The 24,930-nt window shown below is 45.8% G+C and overlaps 1 protein-coding gene across 1 annotated transcript; it reads right to left on the minus strand.

Annotated features, from left to right (window-relative positions):
* Window positions 1-855: 855 nt before the first annotated feature.
* On the minus strand, window positions 856-23,565 carry FXN (frataxin). Its single transcript, XM_066368032.1, has 5 exons — window positions 23,371-23,565; window positions 22,083-22,180; window positions 16,584-16,704; window positions 7,296-7,393; window positions 856-3,882 (listed from the first exon to the last, which is right to left on the minus strand). Exons 1-5 carry the CDS (start codon window positions 23,536-23,538, stop codon window positions 3,732-3,734), a joined length of 636 nt encoding a protein of 211 aa, XP_066224129.1. The 5' UTR covers window positions 23,539-23,565; the 3' UTR covers window positions 856-3,731.
* Window positions 23,566-24,930: the final 1,365 nt, after the last annotated feature.

Here is a 24,930-nt window from a genome sequence, read left to right on the forward strand (position 1 = left end):
TGGGTCCAACCACCACAGGTAAGAGATCTCCATTTTACAGATAAGAAAACTAAAGCTAGTGTCAACGAGCAAGTAAGTGACAGAGTTTGAATTAAAATTTTAAAATCCTGATTAAAAATCTTTTATACATCCCAGTGCTTCTTTGTATCTTCAGAGAGAGAGATCTATATGTCATTCTACATAGTTTTATTTTCTAGCAGTTAAGAGTTTATCCACTCAGGGAGCTAAACATAACTGAAAGCTTTCTCAAATTATAATACACATTTTCTTGCCTCCTTTGTTATACTGAATGTTTACAAGATTTTCCTGAAAACTCATCCTTCACCCGCGTGCTACCATAAATGTGAGGATGCTCCCTGGGTCTGAGGGTGCAGGTGGGGGGCGGGGAGAGGGGGACTACCAGCGCCACACTGTGGTGCTTTTCCAGGTTGCTTGTCAGAGTATGATTTTAATTTGCCCTCTGGTGGTTGTTCTTGTACTTGCAGTCCTTTCCCTATCTTAATGGGAATCTCCCAGGCCAGGGCCCTTAGAAACTTAATAATTAAACCAGTTAGAATTGCATGTTAAGTAGATGTAAATAATAAAGCTGAAAGGCTGGCCCACAGTGAAAGCCCCAAGAGCACATATTCCCTAACTTCCCTTTTCATGTTATAGTACTCTGGTTAAATACTTTTTTAAAGAGAGAGACGGAGAGAGAGAAGCAACTCATTGCTCCACTTAGTTATACATTCAGTGGTGGGATTCAAATAATTTAACAACCAGTTCTCTGCCCTAATGACTGTTTTAAGTATAAAAAAACAATATACCAAAAGGTAGTTTATTATTTCATGCATTTAATACTTAAATTAAGAACAATAAAAGAGGTAACACAACACTAGGTTATAAGAAAGCTTTAAAATATTAATGAAAAAATATTAAATAATACCTGACAAAAAACAAAACTGTTATTTAAGATATTTCCATATTGCTTCTTGATTGGTGTCCTCACTTGCAATTTTTTTCACCTATGGATGGAATGAACATTATCGTATATGTACTTAGAATACGCTGTTATGCAGATGAACATTAAAAAAGAGAGTGAGGAATGTAAATTTGTGATTTCTGCATTGGGTGGCTGCCCAAGTGCCCACCTTAGAGAGAACCTTGATTACAAGTGCCAATTTAACAACTGGTTTGCCAAACTCAACAAAGGATTAGTATTAGTTCTGCCTAACCGGTGTGAACTGGCTGAATCACACCACTGTGCGCATTGATTGCTTCTCATAGGTGCCTCCACTGGGGACTGGACCTGCGACCTCAGGCTCAAGCCTAGCCAAGTGACCCTGAGCTCAAGCCAGTGATCTCAAGTTCACTTCAAGCTGGTGATCTCAGCATTGCTGGTCAACGCTCTATTCACTGTGCCACCACTGGTCAGGCTTGGTTAAGTACCTGTCAAGTTTTATGTTGTGTTTCTAACTTCCATTTTCATGTTATAGCAGTCTGGTTAAATACCTGTTTTATGTTGTGCCCAGATAGATGAACGGACCATTTAACTGAGTTCCCAGTGAGGTCCAATGAAACTCTCATTAACATAAGACTCACACACACATGATTTTATATTCTCACTGATTCTGACCTGTGACACTTAAAATTTCCACTAAACAATAATTTTTTAAAAGAAATATTTTAATATTCATTGAACATGTTTCTTTTCTTTCTATTTTTTTTGGGGGGGGGTATTTTTCTGAAGTGAGAAGCAGGGAGGCAGAGACAGACTTCTGCATGCACCCAACTGAGATCCAACCGGCAGGCCCTCTAGGGGGCGATGCTCTGCCCATCTGGGGCGTTGCTTTGTTGCAACCAGAGCCATTAATAGAGCCTGAGGCGGAGGCCATGGAGCCATCCTCAGCGCCTGGGCCAACTTTGCTCCAATGGAACCTTGGCTGTGGGAGGGGAAGAGAGAGAGAGAGAGAAAGGAGAGGGAAAAGGGTGGAGATGGGGAAGGGTGTAGAGGAGGAAGGGTAGAGAGGGGGAAAGGTAGAGAAGCAGATGGGTGCCTCTGCTGTGTGCCCTGGCTGGGAATCAAACCCGGGACATCCACACACCGGGCCCATGCTCTACCACTGAGCAAACTGGCCAGGGCCATTTACATCATTTTATTAATTTTTTTTCCTATAATGAAATGTTTTTGGTTCACCCATAGCAAAACTCTTTGCTACACATGCGCACAGACTTGTCACTAATAAGTCTTTCTTTAGTAACAAAATAGTGGACATAACTTCGGATGAGTTTTAATGTTTCTGAAGGTCTTAGATGGGGTCATATTGTATACAGTGGGTTGTCTTAGTCCATTCAGGTTGCTGTAACAGAATACTAGAGACTGGATGGTTTATATACAATAGAAATTTATTTCTCACAGTTCCGCAGGCTGGGAAGCTCAAGGCCCCAGCAGATTCAGTGTCTGGTGAAGGCCCAGAGCTGTGTCCACACATGGTGAAAGGGGTGAGGGAGCTCTCTGGGGTTTCACTGATAAGGGGACTAAGTCCATTCATGAAGGTTCACCCCTAATCACCTCTGAAAGGCACTTTGGGGATTAGGATTCAATATATGAATTTGGGGGAAACAAACATTCAGTCTTTAGCATAGACTTAGACAATAAGGGCACAATAAAGGATGGATATTATCTGAACTTGAATTCAGTGGACATTCAAGTAATATTAATAACCAAAAAATTTAATCCATAGCTTAAAAAAATTGTTTCTTGTCATTCCCTCACTGAGCAGAGGGAATGAACGCCAGCCTGTCACGTTGCCTGATAGGGATACTGAGTGTCTGAATTGGGAATCAACTGTACTCGACCCAGTTCAACTCTCACTTCAGACATGGGAAAACAGAGGTCCAGTGAGTCTGTGAAACTCGCCCAGAGACAAACAGCACTGTGGGCTGAGCGAAGGGTAAACCAGGCTTCTCTGCATTATTCACAAACATCTTTCATTTGTGTGGCCCTTCACAATTTACCAAGAACCTCCTTGGCTCCCTAACCTCAGTTATTAAACAACATCCACGAGCTTATGGAGAAGCACCCCCCCCCCCCGCCCCCGTCTTGGGAGATTTGCATTCTCATACCAGTGCTGCAGCAGCTGATTCTATACAAACCCTGATAATTAAAAAAAATATATATATATATATGGAAGACATAGCACCATATCCCCAAGTCACCCTTTGCAGGTTACATACACCCTGGCAGACACAAAGCAGACAGAATTGTCTCTGGTTTGAGAATTCCCCAGCTGCCATTGACACTTCAGTAATAACAGTCTGACAAGTGTTTAGGACTTCAAGAGGTGTGGGAACATTCCTAGGCTACTCTTTTAATGAGTCTCATTTTGAGACAGAATGGTGAGGTCAGCCAGCCCTCTTCATGCAGTAAGTCCTTTAAAGAATGAATGTGAAGCCAAGCCATCTCTCCTCTCTGGATTTTCCCTTCTTATTATTTTTTTTGTTAGAAGAGTTTAGATATAAAGGTGTGAGTATACAGGCATCATAAAGATAAGGGATATCATGGGAAGGGGGAAATCAGACAATAAATCAAAAACCATTCTGGAAATTAAACATCTGAAGTCAGGGGTCGGTGGGAAGCTTTTCCCTGTGCTTACACACAGCAGACAAGGAGCAAACTAGACGTTCGGGTGCAGAAGGAAGCTGGGGTCTTGGCTTTCTAGCTTTTAATGTCTTTAAGATTGGGCTGGGCATCAAGTTGTCTTTCCAGAATAGGCCAGAGAAGATAAGTCCAGCCTGGTCTTTAAGGCTTCAGTCATCTCCGCGGCCAGCAGGTCATGGAGGGACACCCCGTCGTGCGAGTACACCCAGTTCTTCCCAGTCCAGTCATAGCGCTTGGGTCCGCTGCAAGACAAAACACATACACCGTTCGTCCAGAGGACGGACTCTTAACAATTTTATTTATTGATTTTAGAGAGAAAGGAAGGGAGAGAGGGAGAGAGACAGAAACATCGATTGGTTCTTGCATGAGCCCTGGGGATCAAACCCGCAACCTCTGAGTATCGGGAACTATCCAGCCAGGGCCAGAGGACAGCCCTTTAGAAGAAATATTGATTCTACGGATGTTGCCATCAAAGAGTGGACTGGAGTGAAACTCTAGAAAGTAACACTGAACGAGGCATATATTGGACTTCCTGTCTTAGGGTCTTTCTGTTTAAGAACGGTTACACAATTTGTCTTCCAGCATCATTCAGATGAGAATTCTCAAGACCTAAAAGCACATGCAGTCCTGACGAGCCCCACAAGCCACTCTGACCTGCTCCTCCTACGCACACACGACACCTGCTGGGTCAGAGCAGTGTCTTCTTTCATTAAACGATGGTCATTTGCGTATCATTGACTTGCTTTGTCTTCTGGATATATTATTATCGTTTTTGTACGTGCAGAATGTCGTGCAACCACTACCTCTATCTAGTTCCAAAACATCCCATCACCGCAAAATGAAACTCCGTTCCCATCGGGCAGGTACTCCCAATCCTCCTCTCCCTAGCCCTGACAACAACCACCTATATTACTATTTTAAAAAATCTTTTTCTTTTAAAAAAATTTTTATCTATTGAATTTAGAGAGAGAGGAAGGGAGGGATAGACAGACAGAAACACTGATCTGTTTCTGTATGTGCCCTGACCAGGAATCGAATCAGCAACCTTTGAGTATCAGGATGATACTCTAACCAACTAGGCTATCTGGCCAGAGGAAAAAAAAATGTTTTTCTTAATTCAACTTAAAATCCATGAAATTGAGAGCCTGCTGGGCTAGTTCAGCCATCCTGAGCTTATCTGCTAGGGAACAATATTGGTGCGTGCACTTGTGCTGGGAATGCTGCACTGTGTGAACACAGGGGGACTTTGCCAGGTCTTGTCATTCCAGATGTATATAACTTATGCCTATTAATTCTCCTCCTCTCGGCTGGTGGAGGGCGGACATGCCAGCAGGAACAATGGTACACCATGGTGCCTTGAAGGAGGTAGGAGCCCAGTACATGGGGAGCCCGCGAGAAGGGGCCCCTTTGTGCCCACAGGGAGATTTTCCAAAGTCCAAGACTGGGAGGCATTTTGCCAGGATGGAAGACGCTTGGCAGGGAAGCATCTTTTGGGGTATAAAGACATTAAGGATTTCTGTATTATCAACCAAATGCTGGGGTTTAAATGTCCTAATAATGGAGACGAAAGGGACAAGTCAAAGGGGCTGAGGCCTTTGTTTCATGTGCACAAACAGCCGAACACAAACCATCTGGGCCACATAAGAAACCCTAACAATGCAGACTAACTCCAGAGAGCGTCCCCTTGGCCCCGGGCTGCGAGGCGCCACCAGCACAGCGAGCATGGCGGGAGACGCTTCGGGGCCTCCACTGCTCCAGCGCTCTGAGCACAGGCTCTGCTGTCCAGGGTCCCATCAGATGCCTCCCTAGTCCCTCCCACGGCCCCCGCAGGGGGCAAGGTTGCCAGGAAAAGCCACTGTTTCCACAGGACCTGAACAACTGTCAACTGTAAAAAAACTCAAAATCTCACAAATACAGCCCCATGAAAGATAATTTTGGACCAATGTAAAAAATGGAGTGGGGTGGGTATATGTGTGTGTGTGTATATATATATATAGATATAATTTATTTATTTAACTTTTTTGAGGACATAGTATCTGTGATAGAAAATAGCTGCTTGGCCAATTTTCTTTCTCGATTCCCAACATAAATTACAGATTAAAAAAAAAAGTACAACTTGGAATTTCCAGGAATTTATATTATGCAGGAGTTATATGCTTCTAAACATGACTGGGATAGGATCATATCACTGGTAGGTGTGTCCAAATACAAGATGCACTTTTTCAGTCTCCAGGCACAACAAAGAATATTTTTAGTGGGGCCATCACAGTTGATTCTGAACCCTGTTCAGGACTTACAGAGTCACTGATCCCCAGAGCTGACGGCCGTACTTGAGCTGATCCACCCAGTTTCTCACACTGGTTCCTCTGTAGTTCAGGCCGTATGCATGGCCACGGTTAGGATTAGGACCACTGTCTGAGGCCAAAGAGAATCCAGTGGTCGGCAAACTCATTAGTCAACAGAGCCAAGTAGCCAAGTATCAACAGTACAACGATTGAAATTTCTTTTGAGAGCCAAATTTTTTAAACTTAAACTATATAGGTAGGTACATTCCTTATCGAGGTAGCGCCTGCATGTGGTATTTTGTGGAAGAGCCACACTCAAGGGGTGGTTTGCCGACCACTGGAATAGGCTAACAGGCCCACATAGGGTAAAACCCCTGAACTTCAAATAAACTGATTCTGATAAGCAATCAATTTGTGAATATGGGCCAGTGATTTCTGGAGTTGTTTCTGTTGAATTATAATATACTCCCTAAATAGGTTGCAATGCAGGAGGCATAAAGCTTTATTAAACTGACAAACAGTATAATATCCACTGCCTAAAGATGAGATCAAGGTTGGGGCAGGGGAAGAGTTTAATTTTTTTAAAGGCAAACACCATGACATTTTCAAAGAATTCTATGTCTAGTTATATTTGGGCCTCTCCCAATTCACACTCAGTATGTTCTCTTTGGAAGTGCTCATGAATGCCTCACAAAGGTTGGTCTAAGAGCTTTCTGTGGGCGTCTCTCTTTTACTTTCCTATAACCACTTCAACAGCAGCCACAAGGATGAGGGACCCTCTCTCCCTGCACGTTCTCAGTCCTTATACTGTTTGAGATGCAGCCCAGGCCGCCTCCACCACAGGCTTTTATTCCACTACACTGAAAGCACATCAGTGGGAAAGGCAGGGGGGATTAAATGCCTGGAACAGCAGCTTCAAACGGCCTCTCACCTCCACAGAGCACACAGCCTAATTCTGCAAACAGAGTTCAACTAACCTTTAACTGAGACACTCCAAACAAACTAGAGGTCAAACTTTAACTTGCTTTGAAGACAAAGGGCAGCTCGTTCAGATGCTGCAATATCAAAAGTGGTTTTTTAAAAGGCAGGGTGATGATTTAATAGAGAAAAAGTGATTTAATAATGAAAATTGAAACTTTTCATTTCAGATCTTGTTAACATTATATTTGCTCATAGCAGCCAAATGACCACCAGATAGAAGTCACATAACAACAGCAAACTTTCCTACTGAGAAAGAGATAAGCTGTCAAAACATCAGAAAAGGCCCACTTACATAGATACTACCACAGGAGGGGGACACTTCTTAAATGATCCACAGTGTCATGTTTCAAACAAGCTTAACAATGAGAAGTTCTGACTTCTGGACATACCTGGACGGCGAGGATAACCAGATCTGCTTGTTTGGGGTCTGCTTGTTGATCACATAGGTTCCTAGATCTCCACCCAGTTTAATTGTTAAAACACCGCTCTTAGGGGATCAGGTAGAAAAAAGCATGGGGAAAATAAAACAAGATGAAGTTATTACTTCCTCATAATTGCTTCATACTGTGTTACAGCTCAACAGTTTGCATTCATAGAAGTACACAATCTATACTGCTCACAAAAATTAGGGGATATTTCAAAATGAATATGAAGCGATAAAAAAGCTTTTGATTTTTTTTAATTAAACAAGAACATCAGAAAAGCAAGCGACAAGTCAAAGAAAGTTATTTGATTATGCAAATGAGATGCAAAACCAGCTTTAATTTCATTGGTGGAAATGCACTGTACAAAGGCTGAAAGTACTGGAGTATCTATCTGCACGTTCCCTGATCCCCTAATTTTTGTAAGCAGTGTACATCATAAAGAAATGTCTTTAATTTAGTGCTTAGAAATAGGACATCATACAGAAAGAACATTTGTTCTCAGGATCAGACTATGACTAATCACGATCCTTATATCTCATAGTGCTTTCCCATATTCCCTGTGGATTCAGCAAGGAGAAAATGATCATTCCTCCCCTCTCGAGATGAGGAGACAGAGGCACACAGTGCTGAGTGGCCTGAGGTTTACAGCTGGCCTGTGGAAAGGCCCACATCCTGATTGCCGCTTTTCTGCTCCACTCCTAGCCAGCAGTCTAGGAGTTAAAACTCAGACACCAACTCTCCTGGAGTACCACGTTGGCCCCAACATGGACAGGACAAGTTCATTACCAAAAAAAAGGGGAACAAAGGCAAGAAAGAAGAAAGTAATCAAACCACCCGCTTTGCTTGTCTGAGCAGAGCAGTAGACTCAGCTCTGCTGATGGAAGGTAGACCTTCCAGACTAGGGTTTTTATTTCCAGAGCCTTCCCACGCATCTCACAAACCTCTCAGATGTTCCTCTCAAGCTTTATTTTCCTCTACAGGAGCTGTGAATTCTTCAAAAGACCAGTTGGTCCAACTTTGCTTGGTAAATGCTCATTTAAATTTGAAAACACTCTTTCAACAAAGGAGTCCTTTAGTTCCAAGGTGTGAGGTTTCTTTAGAATGTGCAGAATTATTAAAGAAACCGCTAAACAGCTAAGTCCCCTTTACTGGAGCTGGTGAACTGGGGAGCCTCTTGCTGTTCCTCATCCCTGCACAACCTGTGAAGATACACGGAGTCCTTTCTCGGTACCTTCTAGAGCCCCTGTCCAACCAAGGCGTCTGTAATGCTGGCGGCCGAGGCCAGGCAGGCACACACTGGCTTTGGGCAGCTGTTATAGGAACTGGGGAGCCGGAAAGCATTGGGCCATTCCCGTTTACTAGTCTCCCAATGGCAGGGGAACAAACAGGCAGGGAAAACCTCCTCACAGCAGCAGGTGAATGAACAGCAAAACGGCCCCTTGCAGTAGCATTGCAGTAGCAGGCAGGCAATCCACCCTGAGGACAAGCACCCGTAGCCTTACATAGACTATACACATGTGGCTCTGCCACATGCTCACGCACTAACCATGCAAAGTGCAATGAGCAAGCCTAACACAGCTGCTTTCCCTACATTCACCCCTTTAGGGTTGCTCGCCTCACAATCTACACAATAGGTATCTTCTGTGACGGTCCCTGTGCAAGCAGTGGGGTACATTACATCACAAAAACAGTACAGAGCACAGCAACCAAATTACAAAGGCACAAGCTATTCCAAAAAGGACGATAATTATAAAGGTGCCCTTCACAATGTCTCCCTGAGCACTCTGCCCAGGCAGTTAAATGGAAGCCCACTTCTAGCCCCCTACCCAACGGTAGATGGGAGGGCCTATTAGTCCAGGGCCATGTGCACTGAAGCTGTAAAGTGTCCTTAGTGCACATCTGCAACTGGGTGAGAGCAGCTTCCTGGAGGAGGGCCCCCACTGGTGCCGCGGCACCCCCATCGGGGTCTCTCATACTGTCCACAAGCAGCATGTCCATCCCACAAGGGAGCCAGTGCCTCCATCTTGTCACAGTCCCTGCTTCAAGAGTCCATTTACCACTCAATGATGTGTCCATGATAGCGCAGCTGTCTGCGCAAACCACGAAGTGAAAGTCCATTACAGGCAAGTAGCCATACAGCTCTTTGATAACAGACCTCAGCACCTTTCCATAAGCACTCTGTCCCTTGCCACAAGCCCCACACAAACCCCTCAGCAAGGTCACAGGGCCTGGCGGGGTCAAACTCATTCAAGGCCTGTGCTGCCTTGACAGTTCCCTTACTGCTGCTGCAAAAGCACCTATTATCTTCTAAGGCCAACACCTGCTGCACATTAGATCAATTCTACATGGGGCCTCCAGCCCCTACCCATCCCTGTTAAATGGGGCCCTTGGCCCTCCCCCTATTCAAACTGGAACAAGTCTTGGGGATCCTCCTCTCCCTCAGCTGTCTCCATCAAGTAATCCTGCAACTGTGCAACCTGAATGCCAGCCATTTCTTGGCAGTTGCTGGGGCTGCCTGCTTCCTCCACTCTTCCAGCTGCTGAAACCTCTGTTATGGCTTACGCTGCCGCCAAGTGCTAACAGGATTTTATTAGGCTTGCCATCTAATTTCTCCCTATCTTCCCCGGCCACAATCAAATATACCCACATCTGTGTTCACGTAACCTCTAAAGGCCCATGTCTCTTGTTAGTCAAGTGGCGGGGGGAAGGGGGGACAGGTCGGGCAGCAGCCCACACAGCCTAATGGTTTCATGCTGCCTCCACCTCCCCCAAATCTGCAACTATCTATGTAACAGTGTTGATGGGCTGGCCCACATAGAGGCTCAAGATAGCCACTAGTGACCCAAAAAGGGCTGTCAGGGCACTATAGAGAATAGGGTCCCTCATCCCTGCTATAAACACTTCCTCATCTGGCCAATGTGACCTCAGATTGCAAGCAGCATTCCTCACACCCAGTTCCCAGAGGACCTGCTGAAGCTCAGTATATGACTGCCACTGACTCACTACCCCCAGCAAGTCCCCAGCATTCTGCCAGACTCTTAATGGCAGCCATTTCCCATTCTAACAGGGAATGGTTTCCAGGGTGGTCATGGCAGTTCTGAAGATGCTGCCTTAGGAGGAGTGTGTGGTAATGGCAGCCAACTTCGCCATCTCTGTTCTGGAGAGCATGATGTCATCCACCCGTGTCCCACAACTGCAGCAACCAGGCTGCCAGGGGCTCGGTGGGTTTCTGCCTGAATTTCACCCCCAACTCTATCAACTCTGGGTGTAGAGCTGGACCACAAAGTGCTCAACTACTTGTGGAGGGGGCTGTGTCTGCCCTTGAGGGACTCCTGGCTGCTGGGTTTTTACTTTCTGGTTGACCACCAGCTGGGCTCTGGGTCTGCTGACGGCAGTTTCAGCCCCAACCTCCTCCTCAGAAGAGTTGGAAACAACTACAACTGCTGACTCAGAGCCACTCCACCAGCAGGAATCTAGTGACTGCTTCGGCTCTGGTGGCTGCCAGCTCTCGGCATGAAGCTAAAACTCGACTGATCCTGCAGTGGTTTCTCTAACAACTGTTGCTGCTAGCATTCTGCTTGTAGGGCAAACCGCAACTCTTAGACCCATGATTCCTCCTCAAGGACCATTCCAATTCCAGGTGCCACTAGTGTTCAGCCTGTATTTTGCACTGAAGCTCTTGACCTTGGTCAGTCACCTTCTCCAGCAACTGTTGCAGTTCCTGTTGGCACTTGGTCTGCAGCTCATCCTGGAGCTTTTGACCTCATGTAGCCTCATGTAGAGCTTCCAGTTTCTTCTTGCAGGGCTGTAAAAAACAGCCCACAGCACCCAACAGGGCAGCCACAGGGAACAGCCACTCCTCTATTCTACCCTTCAAGGTGTCGGCAGCTCCATATCAATCTGATCCAAATCCTGCTCACAGCGCCGGATGTAATATTGGTGATTGAGGCCAGGCAGGTCCACAATGGATTTGGGCAGATGGTAGAGAAACTGTGGAGGTGGAATGCACTGGGCCATTCCAGTTAATTAGTCTCCCAATGGCAAGGGAGTAAAGGGCAGGGGAAAACCATTTCTCACGGCAGCAGGTGAACAAAGAGCAAACGGCCCCTTGCAGTGGCGGGCAGGCGGGCAATCCGCCCTGAGGGCAAGCACCTGTAGCCTTACATAGACTATACACACATGGCTCTGGCATGTGCTCACGCACTAATCATGCAAAGTGCAAGTAAGCAAGCTTAACACAGCTGTTTTCCCTATAGGGTCCTGAATGGTTCTCACATTTTGTGTTTGGTCCACAAACATAAAGGGCTATTGAGAAGATGGAGAAAGTGCCAGTAATAATATAACAGATAAGCACGGGATGGGGAAGACACTATTGGATTAGTATTATTATTTTATAAAAGTTAGCTACGATGGTTGTTACTCTACTGTTCTCACCTTTATTTATTTATTTTTAATGTATTGATATATTTTATTGATTTTAGAGAGAGGCAGGGAGAGAGTGAGAGAGAGACAGGAATATTGATCTCTCACTCTTGTATGTGCCCTGACCGGGGATTGAACCGGCAATCCCTGTGCTTCAGGATGACACCCAAACCAACTGACCTATCTGGCTAGGGCAGTGATTAGTTTTTTAGTAAACTTTTTTTCTGATTAAAAAAAGCAGAGAAATTATAGAGACACTGGGAACAGAGGTGATGGAAGTAATATGAACCTGCCCTCTGCCCTCCACTATTGTAAGCATCTCGAAAGCCGATTTGTCTGTTCATCTTAGTGTCTTAGCACATCCATTCTTCATGAAAAATACTGGATGGGTAAAAAAGTACATTTGTGGATAAATGGACAGAGCGGGCGATAACCCGGTACTGTGATAATCCGTGCCGAAGTTAAGGGCGAGGTGTGGCTAGGCGGGAAGTCTCAACACTCCCTGCCGCGGCCCTTCCTGTTCATGGTGTGTCATCAGAATTTCCCCCCCTGTGGAGCTCGAAGCTGTTTCCAAAGGAAAGTGGGAGAGCAGGAAGGAAACGAGCCACCTGACCAGTTCACCAGGAGTGCTCACCGCTTTTGGAACTGTCTGCTACAGACCAGATGAAGACGGCATTTTGTTCATTATTGCTGATCCTCCCGTAGCAATCTGAGTCTATTTTGGGAGTGTGGACAGACTTAAATGCAGGGGAGGGTGGGTGAGAGGGTTAGAGACAGCCACAACATTTGCAGCTGCTGAGACATGGGCACTAATCAATCAGCCCCGGCCTCAGTTGGTGTGGCTGATTAATTCCCGCCAGTCAATATCAGCCTTACAAAGGTGGAAGCAAAAATAGCCATTTCTGTTGTCACCAACTGATTTATAGAAACAGACACATGTGGGGTAGCACATTAAGTTAGGAGATCTCATATACATGCGGCTTCCTACACTCCTATAATACACACCAACTCCCCCTTCAGGAAAAAGAACAATGAATATGAAGCAAGTGGCCCATAACCTGAGACCCAGAGATGATCTTCAGGGGTCTGCACACAGCCTGAAGCTGACGCTACGCAGATGGATGTGTGCAGAGTCTCCTCAGGAGAGGGTTGAGAGCAGTCAGATTCTTACAGGGGGTCCTGACACTACGCAGATGGATGTGTGCAGAGTCTCCTCAGGAGAGGGTTGAGAACAGTCAGATTCTTACAGGGGGTCCTGACCCCAAAGGTTAAGAAACGCGCTCTATAGCAGCAATATACCAACAACTTAGTGTGTAAACAACATGGCAACAAGCAAATCCTCACTTTTTTCTTTTAAAGAACAAATCTGCTTTTGGGTTGATCTGGATTTTCATTTAGGAAAAGGATGTGGCCCCATTTCATTTACATGGTGAACCCACATTTATTATTTGGCAATGTTCCTCCAGGCACTGGGGCATCTCAGAATAGACAGTGCCCCTACTGCCGACGAACTCAGGCTAGTCATGGGTCATGGGAGCCGATGTGTAAACAGACAATGAGAATACAGGGTGATCGGTGCTCCAGAGTCCTCCTCGGAGTGCTGGGCAAGGAAGGACTGGTGGTGTCTTCCTGGATCATCTAGGAGGGTTTCACAGAGGAGGTAACATCCAAATGAACCCTGAATGGGTTTAGAGCAGGCCTCCCCAAAATGTGCCATGTCGGTGTGTGAATTATTTTGAGAAGAACTCAATTAAGACTCTGTGGCCTCAAGAGAAACTTTTATCTTTCCTTAAATGACTTAAATTTGGGGCCTTGCCCATAATAAAAGCTATTACCAGAAATAACATTTTATCACCTATCTATATGGCAGGGCAAACTTCTAATTACTGACCATTTGCTCTTCCATTGCCCTGCAACGACCTTCCTCCCCTCGGAAGCCCCAAGGCCCTCACCTCATCTTTAGCTCAGAATGCCATATACCTCCTTTAACTTTCTGTCCCCGAACCTCTCCTGCATGTGGGGTCTCTGACTCTCTCATATATGTAGGGTTCCCATGTGTACAAATGCAATCAAATTTGGTTATTTTCTCTTGTTAATCTGTCTTGTGTAGATTTACTAGACCAGTTGAAAGAACCTAGAAGGGCAGAGTAAAATTTCTTCCTTTCTCCCAGGACTCCGAGGGCAAGGAGAGACTGTCTTCCAAGAAAACTTAAGTCATAGTGTTACAGTTGTTCTGTTGTCTATAATGTACTTCAACTGATTTATCTTATATGTGAAATATCTAAGTTAGCACCTGAAAGGCTCTAATCAGGAATTCACACCTCAGTGTAGGTAGTTAGCATTTCGAAGTATTTAACCAGAAGTCCTAACTACAGAGGCAGCTACTGTATGCCTTTAGCAAAATAATTTGCTAGAAATAACTTTTTGCTGGTGGATAGAGTGATCTCAAGGTATACGGACTAGCTAGGAAAAAACCAGGTGACCCTTCCCCTGCAGGAACCAGTCACAGGACCTTAAAAGCCCAGCAGCTGAATCGCTATTCAGACACTAGAGGGAGGACTCCGTAAGGTCCTGTGACCCACCACTGAGCAGAAGCTGTTGCTGCTGGATGCAGTGAGGTCGACAGAATCCAGCTGCTGGAACAGTGGTGCACTTGCTTCTAATGAAACATTTGTGCAAAGCACTTGGTCAAGGTGGGGCTTCACCAGTGGTGGGATTCATAATCTAACAACCAGTTCTCTGTCCTAATGATTGTTTGAAGTATAAAAAAAGATACACTAAAAGGTAGTTTACTATTTTATGCATTTAATACTTAAATAAGAACAATAAAAAAGGTAACACAAAACTAGATGGTTATAAGTTTTAAAATAATAATGAAAACATATTAAATAATACCTGACAAAAACCAATAAAACTGTTATTTAAGATATTTCCAGCCTATCCAGGCAGTAGTGCAAGTGGATAGAGCGTTGGACTGGGACATGGAGGACCCAGGTTTGAAACCCTGAGGTTGCCAGCTTGAGCGTAAGCTCATCTGGTTTGAACAAGGCTCATCAGCTTGAGCCCAAGGTCGCTGGCTTAAGCAATGGGTCACTTGGTCTGCTGTAGCCTCCCAGTGACGGCACATATGAGAAAGCAATCAATCAGAAACTAAGGTGCCTCAATAAAGAGTTGATGCTTCTTATCTCTCCCTTCTGGTTTGTCTGTCCCTCTCTCTGTTTGTCTCTGTCTCTGTAGCAAAAAAAGAAAAAGGTATTTCCATATTGCTTCTTTATTGGCATCCTCACTTGCAATTTTTTTTCACCTATGGATGGAATGAACATTACTATGGGTGCTTAGAATATGCTGTTGTACAGATGAACATTAAAAAAAGAGTAAGGAATGTAAATTTGTGATTTCCACATTGGGCAGGTGCCCAGGTGCCCACCTTAGTAAGAACCCTAAATACAAGTGCCATTTTAACAACCGTTTGCTGAACTCAACAAAATATTAGGTACCGGTTCTGCCATACTGGTGCAAACTGATGAATCCCACCACTGGGCTTCACCAATCCTATAAAAACAGGTGGTGCGACTGTTTTTGTGACATGTTAATAAATATCTGCATGTGTGGCAAAGTTTAGCCCAAGACTTGATTTCTTCTAGCTACAGCCCTCGGTGGCTAGCGAAAGGGGCACCCTGTAACTCCCCAGCTCTCAGCATCGCCCAGATGGTTAGGCTGGCCAGTCCGGCTCGTGAAGACTCCCAGGCAGTGCTGCCCTCTGAGGCTGTCGGCATCAACACTTCTAAAACCCGGCCTGGCTACTGCTGCACTTTCTGCTGGGGACCGTAAGCATTAAAACTGCCTGGGAGGCGTTCATTCCTTTCTTGCCTGTTGCCACTATTTTTACCAAGTCCCTCACTGTTCATACAACCAGGCTTGACACCTCTGAGCTGCCTGCTCCATCTGAGGGAGCCCTTTCTCTATCCAGCGCTCCAAAGGCCATGTCCAACAGTACTTCTATCACCTTAGCCTGACAGCTGGTTGTCCTAAATAATTTGATGGTCGTTTCCAAAGTGCACACTTCATGACATTTCCCAGTATTAATTAATTGCTGTCAAGAGGATTAACTTCTGTAAGAGATTTTCTTCCAGAGGCAAAAAGAATTGCTCCATAAGGCTCAAGCAAAAGGTGGACCATTGCTAAAGCCTGCCACCTGGTGGCCAGTCGGTGAGGACCAGCACTCCCTTGGATTCCAGGATTTCGGGGCTCAAGTTGCATCTAGCCCAGAAGTTTTTGGCCAACTGGGGAGGGGATTTCAAAAACTTACTTTAAAACCCCAATGCCTTGTCTGGGCCACACCCAAGACTCATTAAATAAAAACTCCCGAGGGTGAGACCCAGGGATGCATTTTAGAATCTTGGGTGAGCTTTTACAAAATATGGTTCCTATGAACGCATCTGACCTACCGTAGCAGAATCTCCCAAGTGGGACATGTGCCAGTGTAGTCTGAAAACTGGGCAATATCTTACCCTGCTTAACTAGTGGGTTAGTTCAGTGTCCCGCATACCTGCCTGATGAGACAGGCACATGCTGGGTCCCTTTCTGACTTATCTTCATGGATATTGAGAATCTGTATTTTTAAGCAAAAATGAGGCTCAAAGGGGCTGAGTGACGTGACTGAGGTCAGGAACCTGGTGGAGCAGGGCTGGCATGTGAACCCTCGTCTTCTGGTCTCACCCTTCACCGTGCGCTGGTGGATGCCTATGTCTGCTGGAGGGAACTTCTTTGTTTTAGAGAGCTAACATTCTTAGGGAAGAAACAGAAAAATAAAAATAAGTAACGCGGTACCCCAAAAGAGACATCGTAGTCATCGGATGTGTAAGGCTTGTCTGCAAGGTCTTCAAAGAACTCCGCCAAGGAGTCCAGCGTCTCCTCGGCCAACCGTTCGTAGGTGGTCTCATCCAGAGGGCTGCGGGGAAACCAAACCCACCAAAAACGTCCGATTACCAAGCCGATCCACTTTATTAACATCAAATCACCATGCTTGCTTTTTACTTCAGTTTTCTAAATTGATGGAAAATAGCTAACATGTACAGAGTAAAAATATAAAACAGCATGAAGGACCAATAGAAAAGCAAGCCTTTCTTCCCAAGTAGGCAGCCCCACCCCAGAGTCCGTTACTATGACAGCCTCTTCTGTATTCTCTCAAAAATGTTCAATTCCTTTTACGATAGAAAGGCAGCACATTACAGTTTTCATTAGTACATCTGGGAGATTGTTCCCTATTAGCACATATAGATTTTCATAATATTTTATGTTATTTAATTCACACTTGTTCCCTTCAGTGGGATGTTGAGGCTTCCATTGCTTTTACTAAAATTTGCCTGGCAAACCACAAAGTAGGATAAAATAGTTGTATTGCATACATCTGAAAAATGACTCATTTCTAAATATATCAAGAACTCACACAAATCAGTAAGAAAAATAAAACCCAATAGAAAAATGGGTAAAACACTTGAACAGATCCATTAAAAAAAAAAAAAAAAAAAAAGAGGCCCTGGCCTGTTGGCTCAGTGGTAGAGCGTCGGCCTGGCGTGTAGAAGTCCTGGGTTCGATTCCCGGCCAGGGCACACAGGAGAAGCGCCCATCTGCTTCTCCACCCCTCCCCTTCTCCTTCCTCTCTGTCTCTCTCTCCCCCTCCCGCAGCGAGGCTCCATTGGAGCAAAGATGGCCCGGGCGCTGGGGATGGCTCCTTGGCCTCTGCCCCAGGCGCTAGAGTGGCTCTGGTCGCAACAGAGCGACGCCCTGGAGGGGCAGAGCATCGCCCCCTGGTGGGCAGAGCGTCCCCCCTGGTGGGCGTGCCGGGTGGATCCCGGTCGGGCGCATGTGGGAGTCTGTCTGTCTCTCCCCGTTTCCAGCTTCAGAAAAATACAGGGAAAAAAAAGGATATACAAATGGCCAATGAATATATGAAAAGGTACAACTTTGTTAATCTTCAGGAAAATACAAATTAAAAAAATCACAATGAGACACCTCCAAATGGTTAAAATGAAAGAGACAGAAAATGTCAAGAGTTGGTTAGAAGTGAAGCAACCAGAACTTTCAGGTACTGCTGACGGGCCAGCAAACGGGACAATCAGGTTGGAAAGTTGCTGGGCAGAACCTGCTCAAGCTGAATACATTGCTGTGCCGTCGGTCCCACTCACGGGCACATACCCAGCGGCGATGCATACCCAGCAGAGACAGAACCAGACATATACGGACAAAGAGATGTGTTGGAGAGGCGGGGCTGGGGCGGGGCAAGGTAAATGAAGAGAATTAAGAGGTACAAACTTCCAGTTATAGAGTAAATTAGTTATGGGGATATGATGTACAGCAGAGGGCAGATAGGTTATAAGTCAATAACTTTGTAGGGTGACACATGCTTACTAGACTTATTAAGGTGATCATTTCATAAAGTATATAAATGTTAAATCGCTATTTTGTATACCTGAGACTAATATAATACTATGGTAACTATACTTTAATTTAAAAAAATGCATACCTAAGTTTATCAAAAGACATATACTATATTAGAATGTTCATAGCAGATGTACCCTATAGTCCCGAACTGCCCAAGTACCCATAGGTAATACAATAGATAAATTGTGGTATATTCTACAATGGAATACTAGATAGCAAAACAAAAGTGTCCATAAATATGGACAAATCTCACAAACATAATGGTGACTGAAGAAGCCTCACACGAACATATTTACATTTAATGATATAGTTTATATAAAGTAAAAAACCCGGCAAAATTGGAAATTGGAAATGGTAGTTACTGGGCTATTGGAAATCAGAATGGTAGTTACTCTGAGGTAGGGAGGGGTTAGTAACTAGCAGTGAGCAGAAGGCTTCCTTTTAGGGGGTGGTAACATTCTCTTTCTTGAGCTATTTTTAAGTTACACGCTATGTTCAGTTCTTGAAAATTTAGCAACCTGTACAGTTATGACTGGGAGACATTCATATATATATATATATATAATCTTTCAATCTTAAGAAATTGCTATAAGTCCATAGAAAGTAGAACAGTGGTCTCAAGGGGTCTGGGGAGGGAAGAATAGGGAGTGATTAATGGGCACGCTATTTCTTTTTGGAGTGACGAAAATATTCTGGAGTTAGTGAAAGTTGCACAACCTTTTGAATATTCTCAAAACTACAAATGGTACATTTTTAAAGGGCTAAATGTGATGGTATGTGAATTATAACAATAAAAATATCACTCTAATCCACAACCCTGTGCCCCTATGAAGATATATGAGAGTTTCCAGGAGGCCTAAGGTAAGAGAGTGGTGGGCCTGGTTGGATGTGTTGGAAAGGACCTAGAGTAGAGGCTGACGTGCCCTGAGGAGAATGGGATATAAAGACACACCTGACTCAGGTATAACATCCAAAGTCAAGAGTTTGGCACGTGCTCTGGCAGTTCAGGGGTTTCGAATGTTATCTCAATATGCCAAGGTTGTAGGTTTGATCCTTAGTGAGGGCACATATAAGAATCAACCAACGAATGAACAAATAAGTGGAACAACAAACTGATGTTTCTATCTCTCTCCTTTCTTCTCTCTCTGAAAATCAATCAATTAATAAAATTTAAAAAGATAAAAAAGAGCCTGACAGCAGCCACCTGGGCCACAGCAGGAGTGGGCAGAAGTGGGCTGTCCTCCTCCTCATGGCAGGACAAAGGCGTGCTTCCCAGAGGCTAGAGGAAGACCCTGAAAGAAGGAACTGGACTTTGGGGATCCTGTAGAGCCCCACCGAGCCTCAGAGGACCACTTGCAGGGGCGAGGGGACAGCAGCAGAGTCTGTGCAGGGGGAGCTGGAAACGGTGCCACCAAAGCAAAAACCTAACACAGGCCGCAGCTTACACCAGCTCAGAGGCTGTGTGGAAGGGCCAGCGGACACAGACACGCAGGTCGGTGCTCTCGAGGCCCTGTCAGCCTGATGCCTGTGATAACCTGGAGGACAACACTGTGCTTACGAAGCCCAGAGTGGTGGGGACAGTTAGAATGTCCCTGTGGAGGCTTTGGCTCGGGAGCTCAGTTGGTTAGGCTCTAACCAGCATCATCCTGAGATGCCAAGGTTGTGGGCTCATCCCGGGTCAAGGCCCATCAAGAATCAACCAATGAATGTGTACGGGTGGCTCCCTGCAGTCACCGTATGTCCACATGTATAAGATGCACATTTTTTCTGAAAAATTTGGGGTCTAAAAACTGAGTGTGTCTTCTACAGTGTTGTAGTTTTTTTTTTACTTGCATTTCCCACTTTTTTGCGCTTGTTTTTGCACTCATTGTTGAAGATAGTGATTCATCATCAGACATAGATGAAGACAAGCTAATGGAAGGGAGTTTTGACAGTGATGAGGAGTTGTATGAATTTTATGATGAATAAAACTTGAGTTCAATAACTTTATGTAGTACATTTTTTTTTCAGATTTCGGGCCCCCAAATTAAGGTGCGTCTTATACATGGGAGTGTCTTATACATGGGGAAAGACGGTAGGCGGTGAGCAGGAGAGGGGTGAGCTGAGCCATGAGAGAACTGGCACGGGGCAGGTCAGGTCCTGGAATGAAATGGGGATTAAAGGCTGCACACAGATGGGAAAGCAAAGGAGAATGTCAGTCTTTGCACAACAAAAGCCTCTCGTTAGCCAAAAGAGGATCCAAGCCTGTTGCAAAAATGAACTGAGAGAGCTGAGCTTGGGGTGCGGATGCAAAAAGTAAGGCAGCATGGTACTTCCATCCGTGGAGGGCCACAGGACTGACTGGAAGTAAAGAGATCGGAAGCCTACTAGGTTCTTGAGAAAATCCTGTTATCAGAGAAAAATGAGTCTGGCTTACAAGAGCCAACTGAAGTCTTAAAGATGATAGCTTTTGCTTTTGAAAGCCTCAACGGCTATCAGCAGGAAGTGGGCTGCAAAGGCTGCCTGGCCCCTAGGAGGCCACACTCCCACTGCCTGCCTGTGGCCACAGGGAGCAAGGAACAAGGAGGGACCCCCCAGGGCAGAAACGGGGTTGCATGGAGGGACGCCCCCCTCTGCCAGTTGTCCCAGTGCTGCCCAGGGGAACTCCATCACTGCCACAGGCCAGGGACCGTCTCTTTTCTGAATGGGAGTTGTGGTTGTAGTTATCTTGCCCTGCTGCGTGTGTGTGTGTGTGTGTGTGTGTGTGTGTGTGTGTGTGTGTGTCAGTCAGCCATTCCTAGAGAGGACTGTATGGCACCTGGAAACCTGGCCTTTGAGGTGGATGAGTGCCCACATGGGCTGTGGTTGCAGCCCTGGGGCTGGCAGCAGTGTGTGTTGTATGTGATGTGTGTGTGGTGTGTGGTGTATGGGAGGAGGTATCAGTGGCAGAGGGTATACTGGAACAGTGGCCGGCAGCTTTCCACCAGAACCCACCGCCTCCTTCTTCCAGGGAACCCACCAGACCACATTTCCCAGCCTTCACTGCAGCTAGCTGGGGCCATGTGACCAAGTCCTTCCCACTAAAATATGAGTAAAGGGACAAGTGCCATTTCTAGGCCTTCCATACTTTTTGTACTTTTCTGTGCAATAGAACCTGGACAGGTCGACTTGGCCTTGACCATGCGGAGCACAATAAATTCCTGACAGGTGATAGGAAGGTAGAAAGAACCTGGCTCCGTGAATCATTTCACAGAGGCCTGGACTGTCCAGAGACACAAAGAACTCCTGGCCGGAGCCATTACTCCTTGGGCCTATTTGCTATGGTAGCTTGGCATGCCCCAACTACTAAGATATCAAAGAGAATAACAACAAAACTCTGGAAGCAACCTAAATGTCCAACAATAGGGGATGGGTTCAATCAATTATGGTACATCTATAAAATGTAATACTATTTCATTAAAAATAATGTGGTAGATTTGCGATATGGAGAGATGCTTATGAGTGATGCTGCTAAAACAGATTTCATATGAGATGGTTAAAAAAAATTTTTTTTTTAATTTTAAAGGTAAGAGAAAAGGGGGGGGGAAGATATAGAAGTGTGTGTAGCCCTGGCCAGATGGCTCAGTGGATAAAGTACCATCCTGGTGCATCAAGGTCCAGGTTGATTCCTGGTTAGGGCACCTACAAGCGGCAAACAATGACTACATGACTAAATGCAACTAAGTGGAACGAGTTGATGCTTCTCTCTCTCTTTCCTCCCATCCCCTTCCCTTCCCCTCTCTCTACCTCAATGAAAAAAAAATTAAAAATAAATAAATAAAACAGAATTGTGTTTAGGTGTATATGTTGGAGAGGGAGAGACAGAAAGAGAGAGAAGATCTCCGATATGGAAGGTGTTTATCTTACCCTGGATTGCCCAAAGTCCCTGTTGTCCTCAAGTTTATCAAACAGACACTCTGCTTTTTGACATTCAGCATCTGGTTGAGGCAGTGGAGGCTCAAACTCTAAAAGCGAAAGTTGAGAAGAACATTACCGTTTTTCAGTATATTACAGTGCATTAATGAAAGTTATATCACCACTTCTATATTCGAGAGCAATCATGTTAAGAGTTTTTCAGGAGTATTTTTCAGAAAATTTTTTCACCTTTTAACGTATTACAGTTGCATCAGCCACATTTTGAGTGTCCTGTGGTCTCATGTAGCTAGTAGCACAGACACAGAACAAGCCAACCTGCAGCGGCGAGGGGACAGCAGCAGAGTCCGTTCAGGGGGAGATGGAATGGTGCCACAAAAGCATTACAGGAAGTTCTACTGGGCAGCGCTGCTCTGTCTAGCTGTTCACACAGGCGACCCATCAGTAACACTCCTAGCATTTCACTAAAACAAGCAACAACAAATACCAAGAGCAGACCTTGGCTGCCTTCCAGAAGAGAGGTTCTGACAGATCTGTTAATTAGCATGAGCTGCAAGAGACAATGTGATCTGTAGCTTCCGTTTAACACACAACTATTGAGCGATCAGTGGGTCTGCGTTGATAACGTCCAGCCCTACTGACCAGCTGGACACGGAGAAATAACAGGGTAGGGGTGGGAGTGAGCAGAGATAGAGGGGGCCCTCGCAGCGGGATCTACCCCGGTGCGGGTGGGGGGCACCGAGTCTCTAAGGGAGAGAAAGAGGTGCAGCCAGAGGGGAGACGCAGAGAGAGGAGAGAGCGGCGGGGGCCACAGGTCGTTGTGAAGACCGTTAGCTGGCCTTCATCTTGGGAAGGCACCGAAGGGCTTTAAGGTAGGTGACACCACTTACATTCTCCAAACATCACTCCGGTTGCCACTAAGAGCAGGCCAGAGGCGGTCAGCTGGCTCTCGGGCCATCAGACATACCCTTGGCAAGAGGAAAGGCAGAGAGCAGGGGGCTGAGAGGTGAGCAGCGGAGGAGGAAATGCGGGGCGCGGGGCGAAAGCTGGCTCTAAAGGAGTCAGAGCAGCTGTGATAACCCCAGTTACAGCGACAGCACATTCGAGACTGTTCCCTATCTGCCGGCACGGTTCTCAGTCCACACCGACGGAGTCGTCCCGCCGCCCAGCGCAGCCCCGCGGAACCGGCGGACGCGCGTGCGCAGAGCGCCGCCTGCGCCTGGGGCCCCCCTGCGTTGGCGCGCGGCCCCGGTGACCCGGCGGCTGCCCGGCGGGTACTCACCGCATGGCTGGGCGCGTAGGCCGCGGCGGTCCCGGCGCTCAGGTCTCGGTGGCCGCTGAGTGGGATGTTCCTCGCCAGCCGTGGGCTCCCAGCTCGGGTCTGGGCCAAACCGCGGAGCGCCGATAGGGGCAGGAGGCCGCAAGCCCAGCGGCGTCCAAGCGTCCACATTCTCCCTGCGATCGGCGGCCGCTCCGCCCTCCCGCCCAGGGACGCCGCGGCGACACCTGGTGGCTGCGGGCCGCAGGCGCGCTGGCTCAGCTCCGAGCTCGGGGCCTCTCTTCTGTAGGCTGCGTAAATCGGTCAGAGGTTAGACCTCAGGAAGAACTTACCAACATTGCACTTTTTGTTTACTTAACAAAAACGGAGAGACCGCTTTGTTCAAAGCAACGATTTCTCTCTTGGGCAACACAGTGAATGAGTACCCAAGGTTCCTAACCGCGGAGACCTTAGCTTATTGACCCATTGCAGCAGGAATTCTATACAGGAAGGATTTGGGAGTGGCAATCTTGCCCACACCAGAAGAATCTATCGCGGCAAGGGAAAGTGTTTTGGTTGTTGGCCAGGGCCCCAGCCTTACTATACTAACAGCGAGATCCCTCCTCACATCCTCAGAACTTCACTATATAGTTGGAGAAGTTGCACTATTATCAACCAGTGTGCTTAGCACATTCTAGTGCAGAAAGGGCCTGGCACATACTCCAACTCCCTGCAAAGTTGCTATCCCTGTTCTGTCTTTTCAGCTAAGGAAACAGGTGATTTCTTTTCCCAAAGCAACGATTCATTGTTTTGTACAAATGATCTGTGTTTCACAAAATCTCAGGAAATAAAAAAAGTGTATTCAAAAGAAAGCAAGAAATCACCCCTCAGAAATAACCACAGTAAACATGTGATGAACATCCTTTCAGACAGCTTAGTAGGTATATTTGGTCTGTTGAACAAGCTGGTCTCACAAGGATGCAAGGGAAAAAAAATCAATCTTATTTTGTAAATTCATAACCACATCCAACTGGAACACAAGCTATATGAGAGGAAGGAGCTTGTTGTACTTTAAGTATTGGAACAATGCTCCAACCAACTGAGCTATCCAGCCAGGGCACTTGTCTATACTTACCTGTTCTTCGAAACATCCCAGAGACTGGTACGTGTCTGGCATATAGAATGTACACAATAAATATTTGTTGAATAAATAAATTATTACTATGCACATATTATCTACTGCACAGCCAGTTTTTATATTTGATTCACTTCCTTTCATGGACTGTTGAGTGTTTCTCACAGAATTTCTAATTGCCTTCCCTCCCATTTTGTCATCTGCCATAATTGTATCCTTACATTGTTCTACTTCCTCAGGATTGAACAGAATATTTGTTATCTCCTGTGCCATTGAGATCCTTCTCTTGTATGGCTCCTTCCTCTTGTTCTGATCAGGAATGATTTTCCATAGGCACAGGGCACAAATGTCACCCTGGAGCTAAACCTTCTCTCCTTGCCTTCTACCATCCTGTGTTGTAAAGGAGAAGTCTGATGCCAGTCTGATCCATGTCCTTTTCTGAGTGAATG

The sequence above is a fragment of the Saccopteryx leptura genome, chromosome 2 (genome assembly GCF_036850995.1).
Source record: "Saccopteryx leptura isolate mSacLep1 chromosome 2, mSacLep1_pri_phased_curated, whole genome shotgun sequence".
In the NCBI taxonomy this organism is placed as follows: Eukaryota; Metazoa; Chordata; class Mammalia; order Chiroptera; family Emballonuridae; genus Saccopteryx; species Saccopteryx leptura.

Coding starts and splice junctions, on each gene's coding strand:
- FXN (XM_066368032.1), bottom strand. CDS start 23,538: ATGTGGACGCTTGGACGCCGCTGGGCTTGCGGCCTCCTGCCCCTATCG. Junction 22,181..23,370: donor CCTACGCGCCCAGCCATGCG/GTGAGTACCCGC, acceptor TTTCGCTTTTAG/AGTTTGAGCCTCCACTGCCT. Junction 7,394..16,583: donor ACTACGATGTCTCTTTTGGG/GTACCGCGTTAC, acceptor TGATCCCCTAAG/AGCGGTGTTTTAACAATTAA.